The 26,064-nt window shown below is 41.8% G+C and overlaps 1 protein-coding gene across 1 annotated transcript in view; it reads left to right on the top strand.

Moving 5' to 3' along the window:
• Positions 1–26,064, top strand: part of ANTXR1 (ANTXR cell adhesion molecule 1) — a gene marked incomplete at its 3' end in the record, with an annotated part of 176,233 nt that overhangs the window by 41,067 nt on the left and 109,102 nt on the right. The window contains exons 4-8 of the mRNA XM_081101550.1: positions 11,721–11,802; positions 12,382–12,415; positions 13,857–13,936; positions 16,247–16,315; positions 17,676–17,756. Of these exons, the coding sequence (XP_080957676.1) occupies positions 11,721–11,802; positions 12,382–12,415; positions 13,857–13,936; positions 16,247–16,315; positions 17,676–17,756 (346 nt within the window). The remainder of the gene's footprint in view (positions 1–11,720; positions 11,803–12,381; positions 12,416–13,856; positions 13,937–16,246; positions 16,316–17,675; positions 17,757–26,064) is intronic.

Genomic DNA, 26,064 nt, shown 5'->3' with positions numbered 1-26,064 from the left:
TTATCGCATAAAAAGTGCCCAGCAGAGACCCTGGCACAGCATAGAGACTCCAGAAATGTTGCCTCCCTTCCTCACCTACTATCTCTCATGTGGAAAATACATGTAAAGGCTAAAAGTTGACAGAGCAAGGTTCAAAAATATTCTTCCCTGGATGAAGCCAACAAGGCAAACTGCAGAAGTAGCCAACAGAACCAAAAATTGGTAGGTAGAGTTCTGAAGCTACACAGCCAAAACTAATAGATTTTCTGGGACCCAACAAAATCATTTCCACAATTGGTCAACATCAGGTGGGTTCACGCATGTCCCTCACCTAACTCAACCCCAGGGTGGACTTGAATCTTAGATTTAACGCTGCCTCTTCATGAACTTCAGGTTTAGCCTTTGCTTCTCACCCTCAACAATTTTTTTTAATTAGCAATTATTTGCGTGCAACAAAAGTATACAAAGGATAATGAGCAGTTATTATCCACCACAATGCTAGTGAAATAAAATTTACAGATATTAACATGCCCTGTATATACTCCCCTTTCTCTTTTCACATCAGAGACAATCACTATCCCGAATTTTGAGTTTATCATTTTAATGGATGTTGTATATTTTTATACAACTGTGACCAATACAGTATATATTTTTCATATTAAATTTTATCATTAATGGTCATATTGTATTTTTCTTGAACTTGCTTTTTTATGCTTAACATTATGTTTCTGAGACTTTTTCTACATAGATACATGTAGCTGCATTTGATTCATTTAAATTATTGTGCGTTGGGTATTCTATTATAATAATGTAACATCATATACTTATTTGTTCTCTTATTCATACAGTTAGTTTGCTTCTAATTTCTTTGCTATTATAAACAAGGCTACAATGAACATTCTTGTACCTGTCTCCTGAGGAAGTAAAAAGCAAGAATTTCTTTATGTTAATTCTAGGGATTGAATTACTAGGTCTTACAATATGTGAATATGTAACTTCACTGGGTGTGATTTAGTTATTCTCCAAAGGGGCTGCACCAATTTATACTTCCACTAGTGGTTTATCAGAGTTGTCATTGCCTGACATTCTCCCAGTGTCTTGTATGATTCCCAACACTTCTTCTCAGACTGTGTCCACATATGACTTGTGGGCTGGATTATCTGGTACGGATCTAGTGTATATATATCTACTCCCACCTGCAGCCCAATATTGCTCCAAAGGCTGGTAGGGAAGTCTTTTGGAGAGAACTGCCAGCCTATACTAAAATGGTGTAATCTGACCAAAACAGATCATCTGCCCTAGGGCTTTCCACTTTCTGCTTCCATCTAAGATAATGGGGTCCACAGGCTCTGTTCACGGGAGTTGGCAGAGTGCCACTCTATCTTATGCCCCTCCAAACACTCATTGTGGTCAGTAGCACTGAGCTCACCTATATGAACCTGAACATTTTATACGTCATCAGCTCCAGGAGAGACCCAGTCCCTACTGAACTAAGAAGAGCATGTAACTGAAGGTTCTTATGGGGGGGGGGGGGGGGGAAGCTATATATTTAGGCAACCCTGGCTATAGAGCCCACTTTCTACCACTTCCATCTCCTGCAAAATATGGTTCAACTGGGGGAAAATGTTAGTGATGGGGAATATCTTACAGGGATTTGTTTCAGAAGCCAAGTGGTGCCATAGGAAATGCATGGTGAAAACCACTGTACAAATGAGTAACCAACCAGAACATAGTTGTATAAAGAGGAGTTTGGACAAATTAATCACATTGTCTTGTGATTAAACCATCACTCCTGTCCTTTATGCCAGCTTAGGCTGCAACCTTTGGAAATTACTTGATGGGCTCCTCTTCATGAAGTTCAGTTACTGGTTTGCACTTGACCCCATGTCACATGGTGAACTACTCCTATCTTCCAAGTGGCCTCTCCACTTCCCAGCTGATACCCACATTCTGTTTCTACTCTCCCTTTGGTCCCCATATACAATCTGATGCACCATTCTGAGCTGGAAGGGAGCTGGTAGATCTTAACAGTTCAGGCCTTCATTTTATATTTGAGAACTCTGAAGTTGAAATCCCTAGGAAGTGGCAGAACTAGAATTAAATTCCAAGTCTCTCTTCCTCCAAAGTCCATGAGCCATTGAATGGCACTGAAGTCTTGGAAAGAAAGAGATTACCTAGAAGAAAAAGCCTACACAGAAATATGAGGAAGAACAACAAATGAGGAAGTTGGAAAGAATATCCTGTAATGGAAATCAAAAGAAGAAAAGCATTTTAAATTGAGGGACAGGTTCACTGTGTCTGTTACCGTAAGGCTTTGAGTACTGAATCCACAGAAGTGACTATGGATTGGCAATGGGGAGATCACTGGTGACCTTGACAAAAGCAGAGTCAGCAGGGTTGTGGAGATAAAAGGCAGAGCAGAATAGGTTAAAAGGTGAAGGATTTCAATTTTAAAATGAAAGGTAAAGAAATTTTTGGCCCTTTGTCTCACAAAGAGCACCCCCAAACCAGGAGACTGTGAAACAAAACCACAAAGCCCATCATTGAGGACTCTAAGAAATAGTTCAACCACAAAGCACTGTATCTGGGGAGAGGAAGAAGACATCGGAGTGGGAAATAATGTAAGCAGTGTGGAGAGAAGTCAGATACAGTCTTGCAGAAGAAGATAAGAGAAGCCTTCCAGAACCTCAGAAAGCTCAACAACTGAAGGTACAGATACTGTAAAAGTCAAAGAAGGACTACTTGATGAAAGCTGGAATATTGTTTACAAGTTTATCTGGGGAGGGTATTCAACCTTCAGAACCAACCACCTCCACTATGTTCTGAAAACTATCCTTTCTGTAGTATATTCTCTGGCAAAATTAAATAATAGTGGTTTTACAGTCGGACACCAGACAAGGGAGTTTATGGAGACATCTGCATAATAAACATTGTGACTTTCAGCTCTCCTCCTTGTCAATTCCAATCCTAACACCCAAGGAAAGAGTTTGAAAACTAATTATCTATAGAAATAAATATCTCTGAGAGGGAAAAAGTTATATATGCTCCACAAAAAAGCTTGTGGACAAAAGCTGGTCATCAACCAATTAGCATGTCCCTACATGCATTCAGAGTTTCTAACAAATCTTATAATCTCGCTTGTTCACTATGAAAGATAGCCAAAGATCACTCCACATTTGAAGAACTTCTCCACCAGTAAAGACAGTGGGGTGCAAAAGTGAGGACTCTTTCAAGAAGTTGTGTAATGAAGAGGAACGCAAATAACTTGGTCAATAGCTGGAGGGAGATATGGGGTCAGAGAGGATTAATTTTTTTAAGATGAGAGATACTTGAGTAGCTATATATATATAAAAGGCTAATATGCAAAGTGTCCCCACGGGAGTTTGACCGGGAGTTCTATCACTCACTATGACATGTGCTGACCAACAGAGGGTGGCATGAAATAAAAGGCGGCCCTGGCAGAGAGCCTGCAGCTGGGAAAGGGAGGCCCCAGCTGGCAGCCAGAAGGAAGGCCCGATGGGCCCTGATCTCTGGCCAGGCCTAAGGACCATATTTGTGCACGGATTTCGTGCACTGGGCTTCTAGTATTTATATGCCAGTCGTCAGTCAGTAGCATTTTCTTCCTGATTTGAGACAAATGTGTAGTTACAAACATTTAGGAAAAGACTTTACAGTATGCCTGCTTCTAGTTAGGATGTAAAAAACCTTCATTTCCATGGTCAACCAGAAAAGTCCAGGCAAAATAGAATTCATGTTTCTATGGGGCTAGTAGACAGAGGAAGCACTGATGAACTGAATTACAGAGAAACGAGCTGTTTAGAGCTGAGCAGAGATCTTTAGAAGCTTCCATTCTTGGGGTGGATGCCTGGTCTGGGTATGGGCAGTTGGAAAAGTAGGTCAGCCTTCAATAGAGACTCTGCAGAGAGGAGGAAAAGCCAGCTGAACATAGGACAACAATGTGTGCCAGAGGGATGGATTATGTGAAAGATCCCCAAATGAAAAAGAAATCTATCAGCGTTGCAATTCTTCTGCCTCACCCATACCTCTTTTCTGCATTGTTCCAAGAAATTAACACGGGAGAAGTTACTGAAAAGTAGAGAGAAATTGCATAATCTTGTGAATTCTTGTGTTGCTTGGATTCTGGATTCCTACCAAGGTTAAATCCAAAGGTCAAGCAAAAATCTATGAAGCTGTACCTAACCGCCTCCCACCTTAAACACTGAACAGACCACAAGGGTAGGACAGGCAAAAGGCTGGGAGTTGGGTTAATAACAGAAAACACACTCTAATTACAGCTGTGGCCCTGCCCAAGCTCAGCCTAACTTAAGGAGGATCTAAATAATCAGTCCCTCATGATAAAAAGCTTACATTCTGCAGTAAGTAAATAAAGCAAATCAATATTACACCTAAGTCTCCACTGCTTTGTTTCCTACATAATGTCTTAAATACAAATTAAGTGACTATAAAACATGGGGAAATGCAGGAAAATGTGACTCATAATCAAGAAAAACACGGCAATGGAAGCAAACCATGGATGACTCAATTATTGGAAGTAGCAAACAGAGAGTTTAAAGCAACTATTATAACTTTTTAAAGAATTTAACAACAACAGAAAAGGTGAATATAATGTAGGAAGACATGGGAAATCAGAAAAAAAAATCTCAAAGAATCAAGTGAAAACTGGATCTGAAAAATACAATATCAGCAGAAAGGGGATTAATTAACTTAAAAACAAGTTAATAGAAATTACCTAAACTAAAAGAGAGAAATGGAAAAGACCGGGAGGTGGGGAGTATGAACCAGTTCTATAATTTGTGGGATAATATCAAATGGTCAAATGTAAGTGTAATTGGAATATCAAACATGGTGTTCCACACAGAGATCCAAGAAGCTCAAAGAATTCCAAGCAGGACAAATACAATGAAAATATCATCTAAGTACATCTTAGTAAAATTTCTGAAAAGCAGAATAAAGAGATCATCTTAAAACCAGTCAGATGGGAAGGAGAAAAGGTATATTACAAACAAAGGAACAACAATGAATATCACTTATTTTTCACCAGAAAAAATAAACAAAACAAAACATGCAGACTAGAAGATAAAATATTAATATCTTTGGGAAATAAAGTCAACTTAGAACTTTATATCCAGTGAAAATATCCTTAAAACTGTAGGCAAGATTATAACACTTCAGAGAGGGAAGGAAAAAAACCCTAAGGGAATCATCACCAATAAATCTGCACTACAAGAAAATAAATGCTAAAGGAAAATAAATCCTCAGGCTGAAGGAAAATGATACCAGGTATAAACTAGATCTACAAAAAAAAAAAAAAAAGGAAGAGTCACAGAAATGATAGTCATTTTCTGATTCTCATAAAAAGACAACACTGTTTTGGAGTTTACTACATACATAGAAGTAAAATATATGGCAGCCATAGCACAAAGGATGAGAAAGGATTATGTGGAAGTATAATATTAAAACTTTCTTCCATTATATGAGAAGTGTTATAGTACAGTAAATCCTCGATTTTGCAGATTTTGATTTAACACACTTCAAATTTAATGGACAAAATTTCTGGTCTGTATGTCATATGTGAAAATTAACACCCTGTTAATTTTTTAAAATGCTTGTAACCAAGATTTGTTTATAATTAAATTAATAGGTTATTTTTTATTAATTCACTGCTATTTTCAGCAAATTTTAGCAAATACACCATATGTTTGAAAAAAACACTAGTAATTTCATCAACATAAATAAATATTACATGTCTACAACTATAGTCTACATATTTAAATCCAAGAGTCATCACTCGTAAACAATGTTTGGCAAATGATTAGCACGTGATCACACCGCATTGCACCAGGTAATTGGTTTTGCTGTCCCTTGGTATGACTTTTTGCGCAGTTTAACAGTGTGCTCAGCCACACCCCATTTGTGTGCATTTGTAACTTGTGGTGATGGGTGAATGTATGCATTTACTAAACCTATTCAGTATGAATTTAACATTCCTCTAACACACCTAGAAAACTTTTCTGTGTAATTAAACTTTTCATACATACTTAATTTTAATTACACAGACGTGTCTGAATAAGTAAAAACAGGTAAACTAATTTGTCAATTTTTTAGCATACGCATTTGAAAAACCTACTTTATTATATAACAGATCTTTGGCTCTGATGAATTAGTTCATTATAGTGAGGTTTTACTGTATTAACTTATGGTAGACTATGATAAAATAAGGATGAATATTGTAATCTATAAAGGTATTGCTAATATGGACCCAAAGAGAGGATGTTACTATTGATCCTACAGTTAAAATATCATAAAGGGATATTATAAATAATTTTATAGGAATAAATTTAACAATTACAAAGGAAATGAATAAATATCTTTGCATGTTACTGTATATAAATTATACCTCACTTAATAATGTATAGAGCCCTGGGTGAGTGGCTGAGTTGGTTGAAGCATCATCCCACACACCAAAAGGTTGCGAGGTTGATTCCCAGTCAGGCCACATACCAAGGTTTGGGGTTCAACCACTGGTTGGGGCACTTATGGGAGGCAACCGCTCAATGTTTCTCACATCAATGTTTCACTCTCTCTCCCTTCCTCTCTTTCTAAAATTAATAAACATATTCTCAGGTGAGAATACAAACATATTTTCAGGTGAGGATATATATATATATATATATATATATATATATATATATATATAATCATTGGTTCAATATGTACCTTCATGTCATTAATCATGTTGGCCTATTCTTAGGAAAAAGCCCAAGGAGGCTGATTTACATACATTATAAACAAATGATTACGGTCGGTTGTGGAATTTCATGACTCCAAAAGTAGCAGCAGCAGCATGACTTTAATCAATCTACGTTTTTGTTTGGTTCACTTCATGTTTTGGGGAGGCAACACCAGAGTCCTAGGCCATCTGGAAATGCGAATGCAGCATTAGTGGTAATAAGCAGTGTTGTGTGTTTACTGTATAAGTTGAGGCTGCAAAGGCAACAACTGCAGGGCATTTGGGGAAAGTCCAATTCCACAGGAGCTCTTTTATGGGAGGCAAGAAGTCAACAATGCAAAGCTGATGTTGGGTTATTTGAGGGGGGTGGTTTTTAGAGACTGAAAATGCGGTGGACGTTGCATAACCCCAAGGAGGATTTTGCAGTAGGAGCATCACTGGGATACTTGGGATAAGTGATTATTGAAGTGCTTCTTGATGTGCTTATGTGTGTTCGTCCTTTCATCAGCAAATATGAAAATGTTGCAAGACAGCTGGAATCCCAAAAAGTAATCTTCATGAAGAGTAGAAAAACTCCCAGGGCCAACTAAAAGTCCAGCAGACACCATCCCACTTCTCCCCACCCCCCATCCCTACAAACCAGACTAGTGCTGGGTGCACAATGCATGATCAAATAGTTGTGGAAATGAATGAATGGATTAATGAATGTGCCCAAACCGGAATCATTCATTCAACAACATACAACCTACTCTAGGCCCATACTTAAGTGCTGCAGGGGTTGCAAAAGGAATACAAGACATGTGGCCTGAGAACCCTGAACTTCTAAGTAAGAACCCTGGCAGACATGTGAAACCACCAAGGAAAACAGGAGACTCTTAATAGCAGCCTGTCTTCCTAGGATTCCCAGCCTCTCTCATTTCCCAGGAAGATAACATTTCATTTGATAATAACCAAGTCTTCAGAGAGGTTCTTATCGCCCCCTTTAACAGATCTCTCTCCCAATTTCTTTCATTTCTAAGAGGGCATTAAAAAATGGACCTTTATTAATAGTTTTATTGTCCCAGAGTTTAAATGGACCCACCATTCCCATGAAACCATCTGTTTCATTTGCTTTGATGTTGTGGGTGCTTAGAGACAGGGCAGGGCGCAGGGAGATGGGGCATAAGTCATTTGGTCTTTGGAGAAGTAAGGGTGGTATCTGGGAGGTTGTGATCACTGCTTGGGATAGTGAATTTATCTTGCCAGACACAAAGCATCAAGGATAAGGACAGTTTCCAAACCAGCCTTTGCTTGTTCTGCTACCAAAAATATAGAAAGCTCAAGAAAATACTTGTAAAGAAAAGGAAATAGGCTTAGAGGAAACACCCCAGTTCCCAGACTTTATTTGGCAGGGAAAGAATACAGTGAAGCCAAGGAGCCTTTTCCATTCCCCTAATATGCCTTTTTTAACCTCTTATTCAAGCTGCAGTCTTAACACACTATTCCAATTTTAGTGTTACCAATTTAGCCCAGTCCATGGCCAAAGCGTAAGACCACAATACTTTTTTTTCACATTTACTTTTAATGTCTAATCTCCTACCCCCTAAGTGTCAGAAACTAGCTCCCCCTCCCCCATAGTGTCCCCCAGTGATTCTGGAGGTTCCATGGTACCACTTCTGTGTGCTCAAGACCAAACCCTGATTTTTCTACCCCAGCCTCACCCTCATACTACCTGGTCCTTGCCATGACCCTCATGAAATTGCCAACCTTTAAGGACAAAGCTGCTCTCGGCCAGATGGCTGCCAGGGCCTCCCTCTGCCCTCCCAACTTGCCTTGGTGGAGGACACTGCTCTCATCTTTGCCCTTCCTTCCAAACCACCAATATATGCCTTTTTTCATTACTAAACAACAAGGGTTGAAATTAAATTACGCCTTTTGGTGGGATTTATTGAAATGCTTGGGTAATGTACAGGAGTACAACATAGAGAATGGTTTAGAACCACCACATGGGCACACACCTAAAGTCCATTACCAGGTCAGTCCCTGCCTGGCCTCCCTCCACATGCCAAGTGAAGCTTATCCCTGCCCCCAAGGTTGACCTCTTCACAGGATGATTAAAGTGGAGACATCTGTTCCCTCCTCTCACCTCTTCAGTAAATATTTGTTGAATATCTAGAATGTTCCAGGAACTGTAGTAGATGTAGAAGATATAGTGGAGACAAAACCAGACATGGCTCAGCTCTCAAGGGGTTTAAAGTCCAAAACTGGGGGTGGGGGGGGTGGACCTAAACAAGTAATTACACAATCAAATGTTATAAAATGTCCCACGTGCTATGAAGCAAAAGTTTGGGGTTCCGTGAGCAAATTTAATTGAGGGAGCCAATTTGAACTGGGGAAGTCTAACAAGGCTATTTGGAGCAATTGACATTTAAGTTGGGACTGAAGGCTGGGGAAGAATTTGCCCGGTGCAGAGCTAGGCAAAAAGTCTCCCCAGCCCATGGCCAGCAGGGACTACAGGTGGGAAGGGTCTGTTGGAGAAGGAGCTTAGGAAAGCCCATGGGGCTCCAGTGCAGAGAGGGGGGCGGAGTGGTGCCCATGCCGCTGTCCCAGAGGCACAGGAGCCATCACGTAGGCACTCGAAGGCCAGGGCAAGGATTTGGGGTTTATCCCAAGTGTAATTGTCTGCTATCGAAGGGTTTTGAGCAGGGGAGTGAGTAGCATGTTTTGATCAATATTTTAGAAACATTATGGCAGCCATGTGGAGAATGAATGGAAAAGGGGCAAGAGGGCAGTCGAAAGGTAGCCAGTGACCTTCCCAGTGGTCTAAGCCAGAGATGATAGTGGCTCAGACCATGGCATTGGCAGAGGAGATAGAGAAGCTTCATGATAGGTTTAGAGTAGAACCAATGGAATTTGATGATAGAGTATGTAGGGAAGCGTAAAGAGAGAGGAGAGCCAAGGTAGAGGGTCAAGGAAGGGTTCCAGTTTTTTGACTTGCACAACTGGGCATGTGGTCTGATATTTGGGCACTGATGAGACAATGAAACAAGAGTCAGTACATTTCCCAGAGTCTGAATTACCTGGACTTCCCTATCCCACCTGCGAAGCATCAGCAGCCTAGGCCAGGGTCAAGCTCAGGTTAACCCCTTTTCAGTTTGTCTTTTAAACCCTCCAACAGCCTGGAGATCCAGCCTCAGCCATGGCTACTCCATTATATCAGTTTTAACAAAAGGTTAATTTTGCATTAGACTTCCTCCCAAGCAATTGCCAGAATAGACCAGCAATAAATGTCATTCATTCACTCAAAAGAGAGACAATTATCATGGTTATTAAGAACAGCGTCTTAAACACACAACACTGCTATACATTAAGAACAGGGTCTCTAGGTTCTAATCCTACCTCCGTCTTATAAGGCTTTGGGAAAGTTCCTTAGCCTCTCTGTGACTCAGTTTCCTTCTATGTGGAATGGAAATAACAGTGTTATCTATTAAAAAGAGCTATTTTTTATAAGGCATAAGTGAATTATTGTGTGTGGTATATTTCAAACAGAGCTTGGCACACTTTAAGTACTCGGATGGTGTTAGAAATTGCTAATGCTCTTCAGTAATTCAAGTGTTACTGAAAACTTCCCACTTCTCCAACACTGCTGTGTGCTAGCAGGCTGCTTGGCAGACTAGAACGCCTTTTTAAGTCAGACAGGTTTGAATTCAAGTCTCTGATCTTCTACCTAATCTCTAAACCCCAATTGTCTCACCTATCATATGCAGTCAATATTACCCACCTTGCATGGGTATTGTGAGGATGAAAACAAACCTTTGAGTAGGACCTTATACATAGTAGATGCCTAATAAATGTTAGGTTCTTTGCCTACTCAAAAGAAGCTTCCCTTCCTCATTTAAATAGTGCACCTCCACCCTCTGTCACTAAAGAGGCCCCAGTGAGAAGAAGGTAATTTCAAACTTTCCATAGCTTACAGTTTATGAATAAAGCTAATGTTTTTTCAGAAATCACACTTTCTTGCCCTTTTGTTACAGTGTGGGGCTATTTAGAAGACAGGAACATATCTTACATCCCAGAGAGAATGGTCCACAAAGATTCCATTTGATCCCCAGACCATTCATGCTTCCCACTTTCAGTCAGACCCTTTCCTAATGCCCTAACCCACTTCCTCTTCCTGCCCCAGGGCCACCTCGAGCAACCAGAGTAAGAAAACACAGGCATCAGCCACAGAAAACACTCTCCGTTGTCCTGGAAAGCAGAGATTGCCTAGACTTTTGTTTTCAAAGCTGACTACACGGTTTCCTTTGGCCCAACTCTGCGGGTGGCAGAGTTCACGCCTGACGCTTGCCCCTCCCACCTGTGGTCCTTGTGGTGGCCTTGCCCTGGTTTCTTCGTCCCGCCTCTTTCTGGTTCACAAGAGCCATTTGCACGTTGACATAAAGGTGCTGAAGTTGCTGTGTGTCCCCTCAGGAGCAGTTGCATTTTAAGGCTCATTTCCAATGTAGAATGAAAACGTTGTCCATTTAAAGAAATAGAAGCCCTTCCTGGGTAGCTCAGTTGGATAGAGTGTCATCCCCATAGCCAAGGTTGCAGGTTTGATCCCCGGTCAGGACACATTCAGGAACCAATCAGTAAATGCATAACTAGGGAAAACAATGGAACAACAACTCTCTCTCTCTCTCTCTCTCTCTCTCTCTCTCTCTCTCTCTCTCTCTCTCCATTCCTCTCTTTTTAAAATTAATAATAATTAATAAAAGAAATGGAAGACTTTCTTGAGCAGATGGAGGAGATTCCTAAAGAAGGGTCTTTAAAATCTCACTCATCCTATGCTATGGCTGAAGGCTGACCCTGAATGGGTGATGTACTACAAAGACTCTACCCCTGACAGGCTTTTGGGGGACCATTGGGGCAGTATAGACTATCCACAGAGATAAGAAAAAGACTAATGCGCATGTACACAGCACAGTAAAAAATGCTCTAATAGGACTAATAGGGTGTCTTTGGATTTCAGAGAACAGATTCGTCAAGGCCTTGAGGAATTGCAGAAGGTCCTGCCAGGAGGAGATACTTACATGCATGAAGGATTTCAAAGGGTAATTTTATAACAATTTTCAACTCCAAATGTAAAGTGTGACACGGAACATCCACCTAAGGATAGCTGACGATGAGGCACATGCATTGAGGGAATGAATAACACCCAATGGCAAGAGAGTAAGAAAATTTCTCTGTAAACTTAGACGCTGATCACACTATCCAAACGAGCTAGGGAGATTTCCTTGCTCCTTCCCTGACACTGGTGAAAGGTTTGTTGGCTGATGCTTGGCTGCCAGGAGTCACGCCACAATGGGGACTCCCCATTCCCATGGTCACCTCTTCTACATGTTGCTTCAGTGATTGAGACAGAATGTCAGTGACTTCAATCTTGAAGAGAACAAATCCCAGTCTATGCGAAGTAAGACATCGATCCATGTTCACAAGTATATTGGTTACATGTCAGGGTGAGTTTAGATGAAGGTGACCCATGAATATCTGTGTGAAGCGTGGGTGGGTCACATGAAGAATCAAGACTGGGCCATGGCTGCGTACCCAACACCAGAGCCCACTGCCCAATGTTGGATTTGGAGGAGCAGACAGTGGCTGTCTGTCTAATGGCTCTTTCATGTGTTTTCCAGGCCAGCGAGCAGATTTATTATGAAAACAGTCAAGGTAAGACTATCTGGTGAACTACCATGATGAGCTAGTTAACTTTTTTCTGTGTTTACTTCTGGAAAAGTGCCTCCGTAATTTCTTGTTTCAAAAGACATATTTGATATTGCCTAGAATCCTTGGACACACACTTCATCACGAAGAAGGAATGCTTAGAAAGATGATACGTGCCAGGCCTAATGCTACTATCCTGTTGATGGCAAGAAAAGCGATATGAAAGTAATTAGATCCCATTATGGGCCACAGTCTGCAATGTCTGGGAACAGTTTTGCATGTTGAATTCATTAAATTAGTAAATACTTGGATGGGTTAGTAAAGTCTTGGATTTTTATGTCAACTGTAATTTTCATGTCTTCTCTGGGCTCCAAGCCCCTTCACCCCTTCATTACTGTGGTTGGATATGGTGTTAAGATTAAGATACCAGTTCAGTTTGAAATTTCCTTTACTTAAATGAAAAAAGGCAAAAATTTTACTTAATAGAGTGCCTAGCACATAGAACTAATATTTATTATTATCATCATTATTATTATTTTGGCTATTATTACAATTACTATAGTGTCTTTTATGAATAGCCTTTCTTTATTTGAGGCAAATCTCTTTTAAAAGATTCAGTATTGCGTTGGGGATTTTTCCCCTAGGCCTGTAGAGATGTCCACTTGTGATTTCACTCTAAACTACGACAAATAAAACAGATCCAACATCAACATCAACACTTGTTAGTGTATTTCAACCATCAGCAATGTTACTAGATGCCTAACAATTACTGGAAGAACTCTAGTAGGTTTTGCCAACTGCTGTGATTCAGTCAGCTTGTAAATCACAGTGACTAGGACTCTGCCCAGCTCTTCAAGGGCTGGTGTTGTGTCAGCGACAGCCTCTGAGAAGGACTCCTGAACAGCCCAGGTGGTAGAGCTTGTCCCCAGAAATAAGAGTCACTGGAGTTATTCCTAGCTCAGTCCAGAGAGCATTTCGCCAGAGTTAGCCATTGTTTTGTTTGTTTGTTTGTTTGTTTTATATTTTATTGATTTTTTTTACAGAGAGGAAGGAATAGAGATAGAGATTTAGAAACATCGATCAGCTGCCTCCTGCACATCTCCTACTGGGGATGTGCCCGCAACCCAGATACATGCCCTTGACCGGAATCGAACCTGGGACCTTTCAGTCCGCAGGCCAACGTTTTATCCACTGAGCCAAACCGGTTTCGGCAAGCCATTGTTTTAAGATAAGACTGAGAAACCCAGAAACAAAGCCTATTCCCTCTAGCGTCTGTCTCTGCACTCTTCTTCATGCTGGAATTGCTTCCAGTCCCCAAAGAGAAGTTGCTGATTCTCAAGATATTGACCTTGGGTGGTTGAGCTTAGAGGAGACAGCCTCTCAGGGCTGAGAGAGGGTCCCCTTGGTGTGACAGGATGGACTGAGCGGTCTGTGTTGTGTTGAGCAGGATACAGGACAGCCAGCGTCATCATTGCTCTGACTGATGGAGAACTCCATGAAGATCTCTTTTACTATTCAGAGAGGGAGGTAAGCGACATTCCGGCCTGTGTCTGTCTAAACAGACATGGGAAAGGGCTTCTTCCTTCTGAGATGGGCTGCAATCTTTCTACTTGGCCAAAATGATAGTTACTCTTGATTAAAAAAACAACTCCCGGATAAAATCGTGCCTTATACATTTAAAAGAGCCAATCTTGGCATAATGGATTAGTCATTGAGATTCCCACTCTATGAACCAAAGTTGAATATTAATTAGAGGCAAAGTAAATTGTAATCTCTCCTTTGATATTTCTTTTTTCCTTTTATTTGTGTTCTCATAAAATACTCCACAAAGCAAGTGAACGAATGCTCTTTAAATGAAACTTTCAGTTTGCATAAAGAGATTCAGAAAAGGGAATTTATTGAAAAATTAAAAAGTAGTCATTTATATTTAAGAAAACCTTTCCTTTCAAGTTGTAGATGTGAGAGCTATATGTGTAAGTGGCCCAAGGAACCCAGTTAACCATGGGAATGTATTAAAGCCTCACTAGTGACAAAGCCTTATTCAGGCCAAGTTAGAAAGCAACGCAATTAGGCAGCGAGGGAGGGAGGTTCTGGCCTCCCAGGGAGGAGTTAATAAGAACAGTACACTTACCTCAAGCTCTGGACTATGATTTAATTTAGATTTAGCTTCCTTAGTGAGAAAGAAGTATATATTCATCTATTCATTCATTCATTCATTCATTCACTCACTCAGTGTTAAACGAGACAGTAGCTGCCCTCATGGGCCTCATCATGTAATCATGTTCAGCTTGTGGAAGCCTCTGCTGGCAAAGGGCATGATCAGATTACGTAGGTGAGCACATCTGCTCACCTACAATGGGAACCACACTGGGATAATTCACAATGGGAAACACACAGTAAATATGACAGGCACTCCCTTGAGCATTTGGGAAAGGATATAATTCCTATTCTCTAAAGTCGACACTATGTAATGGGAATGCAGAATGTCTTATCTGGGTGCCACACAACAGTCAAATGAAGTAAAAACCCTAATAAGGAAATAACTGAATATAAAATAAATCATAGTTGTCAGATGATTAAAATAGTGGTTAGTAGAAAAGAATTTTAGGTATGGCACATACAGACTTGGAAAAATAGTTGGAGTGCCAATACCAATAGAAAGGGAGTTTCTGAAAAAGAAAGATAAAATTCAAGATATATAACGAAAATGAACCTTCCCATTTTTTATAATTCTATATAAAGTCCAACTGGAAGAAAAGTGTCACAGAAGTTGTTGCAGATAAGACTGGGGCTAGACTGTGTCTAAAAGTTTGTTTTATCCTGAAAGCCTCAAGAAATATTTCTAAAATGAAGGGAAAAAAAAAGATGTGTTTCTGTCCCCTCTAAAATTCAATATTAGTCACAAGTGGGTTTGCATACTAACAGAATGGGGGAAAGAACACAACTCAAATCAATATGCACATATTGAGCACCTAATATATCTTTACTATTGATTATTTATTAAGCACCTACTGTATATACCAAGGATTTCCAATTATTGTTTTCTGTTCTGAAATGCAGAAGAAGTTTGAAATCCATTATCAGAGCCTTTCACAAATCAAATATAAAAATCAAGCCAAAACCTGAATGTTGTTTTTTATGTTGCCTTCTCCATACTTAATTGTTAAAAAAAAAAAAAAAAAAAAAAAGGTCATGGGTTCACCTACTCAAATATGGAATATAATTCCCATCCATGAAACCAATGTGTTTTATGGAAATGAAAATGGCTTTATTTCTAAAGGGGACAGACATTAATGAGCTTCTGCATCATCCTAGACCTTGCATGAGGAGCTCTGCACTTATTATCTCATTTAATCCCCCTCACACTTTCTAGAGCAAAGCCAAGTGTCAGTCCCAGGTATACCAGATTCCAAAGGCCACATCCTTTCCATTATACCATGCTACCATCACAGAGGAAGAAAAAGTATGCCAAAAAAATTCATCAGAGAAATATAGAAAAGATAATCATTTCCCCAGATTATTTCATACGACTTACCCTAGCCTACACTTTCCTTTTCTTCTCCTTGTCTTTCAAAGACTCTATTTATGTGGCTCTTTCTTCTCACTTCCCAATAGACTAATCACTTCCCTCATGCCCATAATGCATTAGGTTAGAGTGGGGCATTCACTGGAGTATAAGCTTTTTGAGGACAGGGATTACCTTCTCCATTGTGGCATTTGACATACAGTAAGTAGGTGCTCAGTAAATGCCTGATCATTGCAGTTAGTCTGACTAATCCAGAAGGAGTATGTTTGCCTCTGCTTCTCTCTCTAATGCCTTTTCTCTCTTTGCCCCAGGCTAACAGATCCCGAGACCTTGGTGCAATTGTTTACTGTGTCGGGGTAAAGGATTTCAACGAAACACAGGTATGTGCTTGGTTTTCCTCCAGTTTGGGAGCGTACCAAGCTTGTGAATGATTCAGTGCAGAGACTGCAGCAGCAACATAATGGAGTATTTTTCCAGAAATGCTAATAAGCAGGAAGGGATTTATTGGATGAGTAAGGAATGTAAAGCCATTTGCTGATGCACGCGGGGGCCTTTAACACAGACCATCCAGGCAGCACCTTTTTTGGTAGACGCTAAACAGCAAAGGTGTCAAAATAGACCTGAATTAACTTGGAAAACTTGTTGTTGTTTTTATTTAATGTGATGAATCTTTTTTTTTTTAATGGCAAACATCCCTTTCTTCCATTAAATATGTGGTGTGTTTTCAATACCAAAAAAGGAAATAATTAGCAAGTGGGGAAAAAATATGTACAAGTATGTATAAGCAAATTGTGAAAATTTGCTAACAACCTAAATGAACGTTACTCAGTGTAGTTTGTAATTTCTTTTTGTTTTAATAACATGGGAAAGTGCTCATGATATGTTGTTAGGTAAATAAATTAGGATTGCAGAATATTGGGAATAGTGTGCGTCCAGTGTTTAAATAAATATGTGTATATTGCCTAGAAAAACTATGAAAGACAATATCTATCAAGTTAACAATAATAGAAATGTGATGGATGGAAGGATGAATGAATGAATCCATGGATTATAAGTAACTTTTTATAAATGTATTTTAACTCTCCTGGGTTTTCTGAAATTTCCCAATGACACTGTGGTGCTTGTGCAATCAGTAAACATCCTGGCACCGACTGTGACTGTGGCAATTGCAGAAAAGTGCGAAGATGGGGCGGGGGTAGTAAAGCTCACAGAGAGGCTTCTCCTTTCTCCAGTCCTCGGTTCCTTAAAGTAGGAGCAGCCAAACCATGGCCAGGGTCCTTTCCTCAGAGAGCAGGTTGGGTGAAGATAGGGGTCCCCATTCACTGGCCTTCCCCAACACCAAAGCTTGAATTTATTTGCTAAGTTGCTCTCAAAGGAAACGAGTTTGTTTGGTTCGAAAACCGTTGCCAACAGAAATTTGGGTGAATGGGAGAGAAATGAGCCCGTGGCCTGCCCCCAGATCCATAAATACACCAACCCAGGCCAAATGTTCATCTAGCTGGGCAGTCTTACCTCTGCTCCCAAGGAAAGAAGTATTACAACAAATGTAAGAGCTGGCGCCAACCCCCCGGGCTCGCTCCAGGGAGGCCCCTGGTAAACTCATTATTACTGAGGGCTTTTCAGTGAGGCCCCTGAGCCCAGTCAGAGCCTCTCAAGTTCCTCTGGTTCTAAAAGTGGATGGAGTCCCCTAAACCCAGTGGCTTTCCTGCGTCCTCCATGTGTGTTTGTGTTTGTTCTCAGCTGGCCCGGATTGCGGACAGTAAGGATCATGTGTTTCCTGTAAATGACGGCTTCCAGGCTCTGCAAGGCATCATCCACTCAGTGAGTAGAGCACCTCCTTTGGGACTGGACATTCGAGCCCTTGCTGCCCTGATCTGTTGTAAATACCCCGATCCCATCCTTCCAAGGCTGGCATTTTCCTGCTTGAGGGAACATTCCTTTGCAGATCTTCGTATCGGTCATCTCCCACTTCTGCCTCCTGCCTTTCACACCTGTTTGTTTCTTCATTCTCTGTGCCAATTCTACCCTACAGTGGGAAAGTCGACATGGAGGGGAACCCTGCTCTGGCAGCCGGGGACCCCAGGCTGCCCCCAGGCTGTGGCTGATGGTGCGCAGTTAAGGCCTCCGTTTCCCAGCCATAAATGAACACAAGCTGTCTTCAGAGAATCTGCAGGTTCACCTGGTCTCACTCGGCCATGGGAGGCACTTTCAACCAGTGGTTCTCTACCGTGGCTGACCATTGACATCACCTAGAGCAGCATTGTTTAAGATCGTCCCAGGTGATTTTAATAGAACCACTGCTTGAGACCTATAATCCCCAAATATTAAGGCTTCACTGTTCTCCAGGGTTTGTACAATCACCACCTTTCCATCCCAACCTGGATTTTCACCACCCTTTCCTGTCAGGAAACAGGACTCTGGCTTCCAGGGCCTCTCCTTTCCACCTTCCATACACAGGCCAGGCCCTCGGTCTACCTGGCATATGGGATGCCACTGGTTTTTAAAGCCTCAGCCAGAAGTCAGTGTGTGTGCTGCACCTGTAATGAAGGCCGGAGACACTGCAGCCTCTGCCTTTAAGTTTGAGGACCAGGTAGACAGCCAGTGGTTTCTCCAGGTGGATCTCACCAGGCTCCAGCCTCAGGGTTTAGGATGTAAATTCAGAGCTCAGAGAATCACTGTCTTCTTAGATGGCAAGGAAGTCTTGACACAGAGGTTATCGGCCACAGGGTCAGGACTCGCCCCGCTCCCCCAGACTGACCTAGGAAACCTCCAGCATGGATGTGTCTTCATGCTCCCTCCCCCTCCCTCAAGGGTGTGATAGGGACTCCAGGAGAGTGAGAAGTGAGAACTTCGGAGCTGGTCAGCCCAGAGTTTAAATGCTGGCCCAGCAAGTCACCCTTATAGATCCTTAGATGAGTTATTTCACTTATTTTCTTATTTGTTTAAGGGATTGATGATAAGACATATCATAGACTTGTTGAAAGATTGCAGAAGATAACACTGATGAAAATACTTAACAATTGGTTCTCAAGGTATATGAATTATTTCCTCTTCCATGTCCCTTCACTATCATATGAGAGACATTAATGTCAGATTCCCCCATTCCTCTAGATTTTCTTGAAAAAAAAAATATATATATATATCCTATATAATAAAAGGCTAATATGCAAATCGACAGAATGACAGAACGACTGGTTGCTATGATTCTCACTAACCGCCAGGGGGCAGACGGTCAACACAGGAGCTGCCCCCTGGTAGTCAGTGCACTCCCACAGGGGGAGTGCTGCTCAGGCCGGGCTGACGGCTGGCGAGCACAGTGGCGGTGGCAGGAACCTCTCCCGCCTCCACAGCAGCACTAAGAACGTCCACCAGCCATCAGTCAGACATCCCCCAAGGTCTCCCGGACTGTGAGAGGGTGCAGGCTGGGCTGAGGGATGACTCCCCCCCCCCCCCCGAAGTGAACACATTTTGTGCACTGGGCCTCTAGTATATATATACTAGAGGCCCAGTGCACGGGATTCATGCACTGGTGGGGGTGTGGCCTGCAGGGAGCAGCCTCTCATCCTGTTCAGCCAACCTGCTGTGGATACGCCATCTTAGTGGCTGCTCCTACTGTGGGAGCCCAGCTCATCCCAGTCAGCCGAGAGGCACTCTCACTGTGAGAGTGCACTGACCACTGGGAGGCAGCTCCTGTGTTGAGCATCTGCCCCCTGGTGTCAGTGCTCATCATAGCAACTGGCCAAGTGGTTGTTCTGGTTGTTCTGCCGTTCAGTCGCTAGGCTTTTATTATATAGGATCACCTGAGAATCTTGTTTATAATACTCCCAAGCCCCATTCTAAAGGGCTACTTTTGTAGTCAGTATAGGATGGAGCCTGGAATCTGCATCTTTTGAATCTTTACTTTTAAATAAATGCCTCAGATGTACTTTCAGAGCATTGATACATAAGACCTTAAGTTTTCAGATTTGTGAAAAATAACCTCTCCTCAGGCTGGGCATTCCTATCTTAAGCATGCACATATGACAGCCATCTCCTTCCAGATGTGTTTGTTTGCAAGGAACAGAAACTCACTCAAAGTCCCTTAACCAGAAAGTAGAAATAATTGAAAGAATAAAAAAGTATCAGTTCCAATTATGGATCCCCAGGTAAGGGGCCCCTGCTGTAAATAATTTCTGGGGTCAGGGTGGCATCCTTGACAACAAGAACTGCAATAACCATATAAAACAACATCCAAATGGTGCAAGATAGGATGAACAGCAGGATTTTGGTCTGACCATGAATCCTTTGGAAGCTCAGAGGTGGATGATTCTGGGCTGGAGCCTTCATGAGAAAGTGGGGCAGACTTGAGCCCCTGAACCACCAAGGAGGGGTGATGGGTAGCACCAGAGAAGAGATGACATGACCTCAGCCCAGAGCAATGCATTTTCCAAGGACAATAATAATTCCTGTCTGGAGGGAGGGAGAGTTTCGGTAAAGGAGTCAGGAGTAATGGGACATAAGCCAAGACACTGGGTTGAAACTAGATTGACAAGAGCCTTGAAGAGGCTTTCACTTTAACTTAGAGGGTGTAAGTACTGAAACATTTTGAATATCTAACAAGTGATGTTTAAGAAGAGAATCTGATGGCAGTGTGTATCTAGATGGGAGACTGGGGGCAGCCAGAGGCAGGAGCTCTATCATGAGGCTACTGCAGACGTCCTGCCCCCAGATGGCTGGGTTCTGAACAGGGACATGTGCCTACACCATTCAAGAGTTGGTTCCTCCCCAAGTACTTTGTATTATTTTTGTTATATAATAACAATTATAATTTTTATTTGCATAAATCACTGTTGTCCTTAAATATTTCAACCTAACAACTCACCCAAGCTCAACTTGAGCCAGGATATTTATAAAGCTCTCCTTGCCCCCAAATGGAAATGACGCCAAAGATTTTTAAGAACTTTTAGCAAAAAATGTCTCCCCAAAAGGGAAAAAGAATAATAATTTGAGACTCCAAACTTTTAGCTGAATGATAGCATTCTTAGGGGCTTTTATCTGGGAGTTATGCTAGTGGTTTCGATCCTTCCAATACATGAAACCTGTATTTATGGTAGCTGTTAATTTGTTTGCTTGGACAGAGAAACAGGGACAAGCGCAGCAGGGCTCATCTTTCTCAAGTCAGACAGAAATAATTATGGCCTCAAAGTGGGCTATTTTTAAGAATTAGGTTCATTTGTCCTTGTGGGTACTGAAAAGAAAGTTCTTGTTTTTCCCCCCATCTAAAGCTTCTAATGCAGCTTGTGCCCATGGAGGTTGCGTGGTGGCTGATTGTTTTCTCATAATAAAATAGGAATGGGCTTAATTTTCCAAAATAAGAGTGCAGGGCAGCTTGCAATAAGCTCAAGTGGTTTATAAAGGTCTCTGCCCAGAGTGACCTTATTTTTAAGAAGCAGGGGCTAGTATTTATTTACTCATCAAGTACTTATTGAAAACCTCTTATGGTGGACTCTGGCCATTCAATTATAAGTAAAGCAGACAGAGAGACTCTACCCTAGTGGAGATTATCATCTAGAGCAGTGGTTCTCAACCTTCTGGCCCTTAAATACAGTTCCTCATGTTGTGACCCAACCATAAAATTATTTTCATTGCTACTTCATAACTGTAATGTTGCTACTGTTATGAATCATAATGTAAATGTCTGATATGCAGGATGGTCTTAGGCGACCCCTGTGAAAGGGTCATTCGACCGCCCAAAGGGATTGCGACCCACAGGTTGAGAACTCCTGATCTAGAGGGAGGGATGCATAAAAACAAGCAAATCAATATGTATAATTAAAATTGTGATGTGTGGTATAAAAGAAATAACATAGCACAGTTCTGAGATTAAGAGTGAAGGGGGTGACAAAGAATCTGGGCTCTTTTGAAGAGATGACCTAAAGGAAGAAATGGAACTATTCATTGAAGAGCATGGATAGAATATTCTTGGCAGAGAAAAGCCCTAGGATGATGCATAGCAGAATGTAAGAAGGGCGATACTTATGGTGGAGAATGGCCGAAGATGAAGTGAAGAAGCAGGCAGAGGCTAAATCATAGGGAGCCTTGCAGGCCACGGTATTTTACTGTAGGGACTGTGGGAAACTGTAGTCAGACACAGTCTGACATTAGAACAATCATGCTTGAAATTAAAGCTCCCAGAGATCGTGAGACATCCATATCCCCTTTAGATAACAAATAAGTAAACACTGTAAAGAAGAAGAAAAATCATTAGGATTTATTGAGCATCTCCTGTGCACCAACTCCTCTGCTAGGCACTTCAAAAACCTCTCTCTGAAGAAGGATTCATTATCCCCATTGTGCAGGTGAAGATACTGAGATGCAAGCGGTTTGGATAAACTGCCCCAAGTCTGCCTGCTCATAATGGTAGAATGGGGAATTTGAACCCAGGTCTAGCTGCAGAGATCCTGCTCTTTCCACAATACTTGGGGCTGTGAATGTCTGAGGAAACGGAAAACTGCTACTGAATCCTAGAGCCAGGATTCATCAAGTCCCAGATCCTCTGCCTCCTCAGTCTGACTCCTGTTTTGGTCTTTTTGCTGTTCTTCAACCCTCTCTACTTTAAGGGAGAAGTCCTCATGTGTCAGATTTGTATAATGTGTTATTTTTCAAAGTGCTCTCCCCTGTTTTTCATTTTAGTCTCTCATTGGTAGGACATAGGGAAAGACAGAAAGAAATCATCAGCTGTAGATAACTGATTTGGGAGCCACATATTGTTCTTTCATCCCATTTAATATTATCTCATTTAAAAATCATAACAACCCTGTGAAGGAAATACTCTTATTCCCATATTATAAGTGAAGGAACTGAAGCTCCGACATCCTACTCAAGGGCATATAGCTCTAACGTGGAGGATGGGGTTGGAACTCAACTCCATGACCCAAGAGTCTGTGCCCTCTCCCTCCTCATTTCCTTAGGAAGGTAAAAATAAGAAATGCCACCATTTTTTGAGTTCTCATGTGCTAGATACCAGGCAAATCATTTTACACAATCATCAGATTCTCATGGCCATGATTTAATGTAGATATTGTTACTCCCTCTACAGAAGCAGATAGTCTAAAGGACAGAGAGATTAGCTAACTTGTCCAAGGCCACACATCCGTGAGCTGTGATCTGGAACAGATTCAAGTCTGTCTCTATGGCCATGAGGAGAATGACCACAGGACACTACTGAATAATGTGGCCAGGCCAGGAAGCAGCTCCACGTCCGAGAAGGAGGCACTGACAACCAACATTGTGAAATGGCCTGATGCAGCTCGCCCAGTTACAGCAGAGGCAAGACCAGAACCCACATGGTCTGACAGGGCACCAGGGTGAGCCTTTCACTGCTCGGTGGACAGCATCTCTGAAAATCCCAAGTTCTGTTCAGCAGATGAATTTCCATCATCACAGGAAGCTGGAAGCCTGACACGGGCTGGGAGAAACATCTTTCCCTCACACTTGATCAGGATTCTATCTGTGAGGACAGTATTCCTACTTGCTTTTGCAGAATCTGGTTGATAAAATTGTAAGACAAAAGTTGGTTGGTTGGAAGATTGCAGCCCTTTAAGCCAGTTAAGCTGGAAAGGAAGAAGCTATTCCTTTGCCTTCTGTCACTGTGGCTTCTTCGGAAAAATTCCAGGGACCACAATGGGTAAATGCAGCACCAGCCCTCAGGTTAGAGTATGTCTAACCAGGCTCCGGGGCTTGGTTTGCTTTATCAAAAGGACTGCAGGCAGGGGAACGGGAACCTGCCTGGAAGCCGGGCTCAGATCACATTGAAATGGTCTGCAGTTTTGAATCCCAGCACTTGGCCTTTACTGAGATGCCAGCTTCTGCCCCCAGGTGCCCCCACTTAGTGTGCAATTGAGGGCGGTGCCCGGAACCACGCGCGCTGTCTATGAGAACAAAAAACCAGTTCCTGGCACCAGGCCACCTCCATCTAGGAGCATTTCCCTGGAATAAATATTTGAACTTGCATCGGGCTTCCTATTAATGAGAGGGTGAGTCAGTGAACAGAGCTTCATGCGTGTTTGATCAAGTATTGAGCAAACAGTTGTATTTGCAAGAGTTTCTTGCGAGTTTTGGCATGAACACCCTTGTTAACGAAGGAGCCGTGAGATCAGCAAAACTGAGGAGCCGACCTCTTCCGTGGTGCACATGGATTTATGTGTCTTATAAAACCAGACCCTGTGCTGACCTCCCCCTCCCGCTCATGGGAATGTGAAAGAAGCGAAGCCCCTGATATGGTCCAGGTCCTAGCAAAGCTATGACAAAAGGCAAAGCCCATCTTCAGGCCTTCCCTCCCACTTACCCTTCCAAGATCCCAGGAAGAGCTGCTCCGGGCTTCCCTCCAATCACCGTTTAGCACATCCCCGCAGTCCCGGAAAGTACCTGTCTTCACAGAACGAAGCCTCTTTCCAGACCTCGCAGGGGGGGCAGGCGGAGACCACTTCTGCAGCAGCCACCCTCCTTTTAAGTCGGGCTTATTTGATTGGAGGAAGCCACTTCGCGACATCTGAATGCTGTCTCAAGTCCCTGCTTCAGTCTTCTGTTCTCCACGGAGCCTGCCCTGATGGCTCCTCCACCAGGAGCCCTTCTTGCCTCGAACTCCAGCAGCACCAGTTGGAACCACTTGCCTGGCTGGTTCTTGGGTCTTTTTCATGTCCTGTGCTGTTCCTCTGGGTCAGTGGTAAATCGTGTGATGACAGAGACTGCCCCATTTGTCGTATTTCCCCTGGTGTCCAAGGTCGTGCTGTGCTTATTTACTCATTGTACAGTAGCCCAGAGGGTTGCATGCCCTTCTCGACCTACACTGCATGATGAGGCGGTATGTTTGTGGCTTTGTGTCATATAAAATCCTCGGTCCTTCCCCCATCCTCTCTTCCAAGACCATATCTATAAAAGAGGGTATTTGGACTCCGTGCGCATTTGCCTGGAAACAGAAATAGAATCAATTACAGTTTCTTTAGTGAGCAGAAAATCTTTTTTTAAAAGTATTTGCCGCAGCAGTCATTAATTAGGCTCAGACTTTGCAGGCATTCAGGCCGGTCATGTCAACGAAGCTATTATTTCTGTTTGGCTTATTAATGAATCCAACTGTAATAAAAATAATAGCAGGAAGAGGCTACAAAGATCGCAGAGAGTAATCCTCAGGAAACATCCCCACCAACTCCCCCAGCTCCTCCTCCTGTACCTAAGAATCTGTTAAGATCGATTACAAAAGCAACAGCAGAATTTAGAACAAAATCCAGTGAAACACTCGCTACAGGGGTCAGTTTTCAAGGAGAGCCGCTGCCTTTGCCAATATTCAGGTCAACAAGCTCCTCTTACTAAATACACTGCGTTTTGAAGTTCACAGTTATCTGAGCGTTCCTTCTGAAAACAGGAGAGGAAAGTGATTTCATGGAAGAAAATAAAAGGATTTCCTCCTTTTCAGAACATTGTTTGTCCTATACTCCTTCAGAGTGAAATTAACCAAGAGAAGAGGAGCATTTATTTCACCCAGACAGAAACTTTTGCTTTATTGCCCAACATTCAGTAAAGCCTTCAAAATGTTTCTTGCATGTTAGAGTATTTAGTTGGTATAATGTAAGCATATATATATATATATATATATATATATATACACACACATATATATATATATATATTCATATATGAATCCCAGAAAGATGTGTGCATAATAGTACATTTTTATTTTATTAATAGTAATTCAGATTCTATAGAAAAGACATGGATCTAGGATAATGTCCATAGTTGATAATAAGTGTGATGATTGGTTTAAATTATGGAGTGGAATTTAGTTAGGAAAGGTGACTTCTACACTTGATCTTAGCCAAAAGGCCGAGAAGCGATAGAAAAGGTGACTTCTTTTTTTTTTCCATTTTATTAGAAATTAGATACAGCCAGTCCTCACTTAATATTGTAAATAGGTTCTTAGAACTGCAGTGAAATGACATTACTGAAATCTATTTTACCATAGGTTAGCTGACATAAACGTCTCAAACATAATGAAATGATGTTAAATGAATCGATGTTATTAGAGGATCTGCTGTAGTTTCAAAATTCATGGGGGAAGCACTGACAATCCTGATAGCTTGGAGGAGCTAGCTGT

Source organism: Myotis nattereri (assembly GCF_964212035.1).
Source record: "Myotis nattereri genome assembly, chromosome: 10".
Lineage (NCBI taxonomy): Eukaryota > Metazoa > Chordata > Mammalia > Chiroptera > Vespertilionidae > Myotis > Myotis nattereri.
Note: the sequence above shows the minus strand (reverse complement) of the source record. Positions and strands in the feature narration are given on the sequence as shown.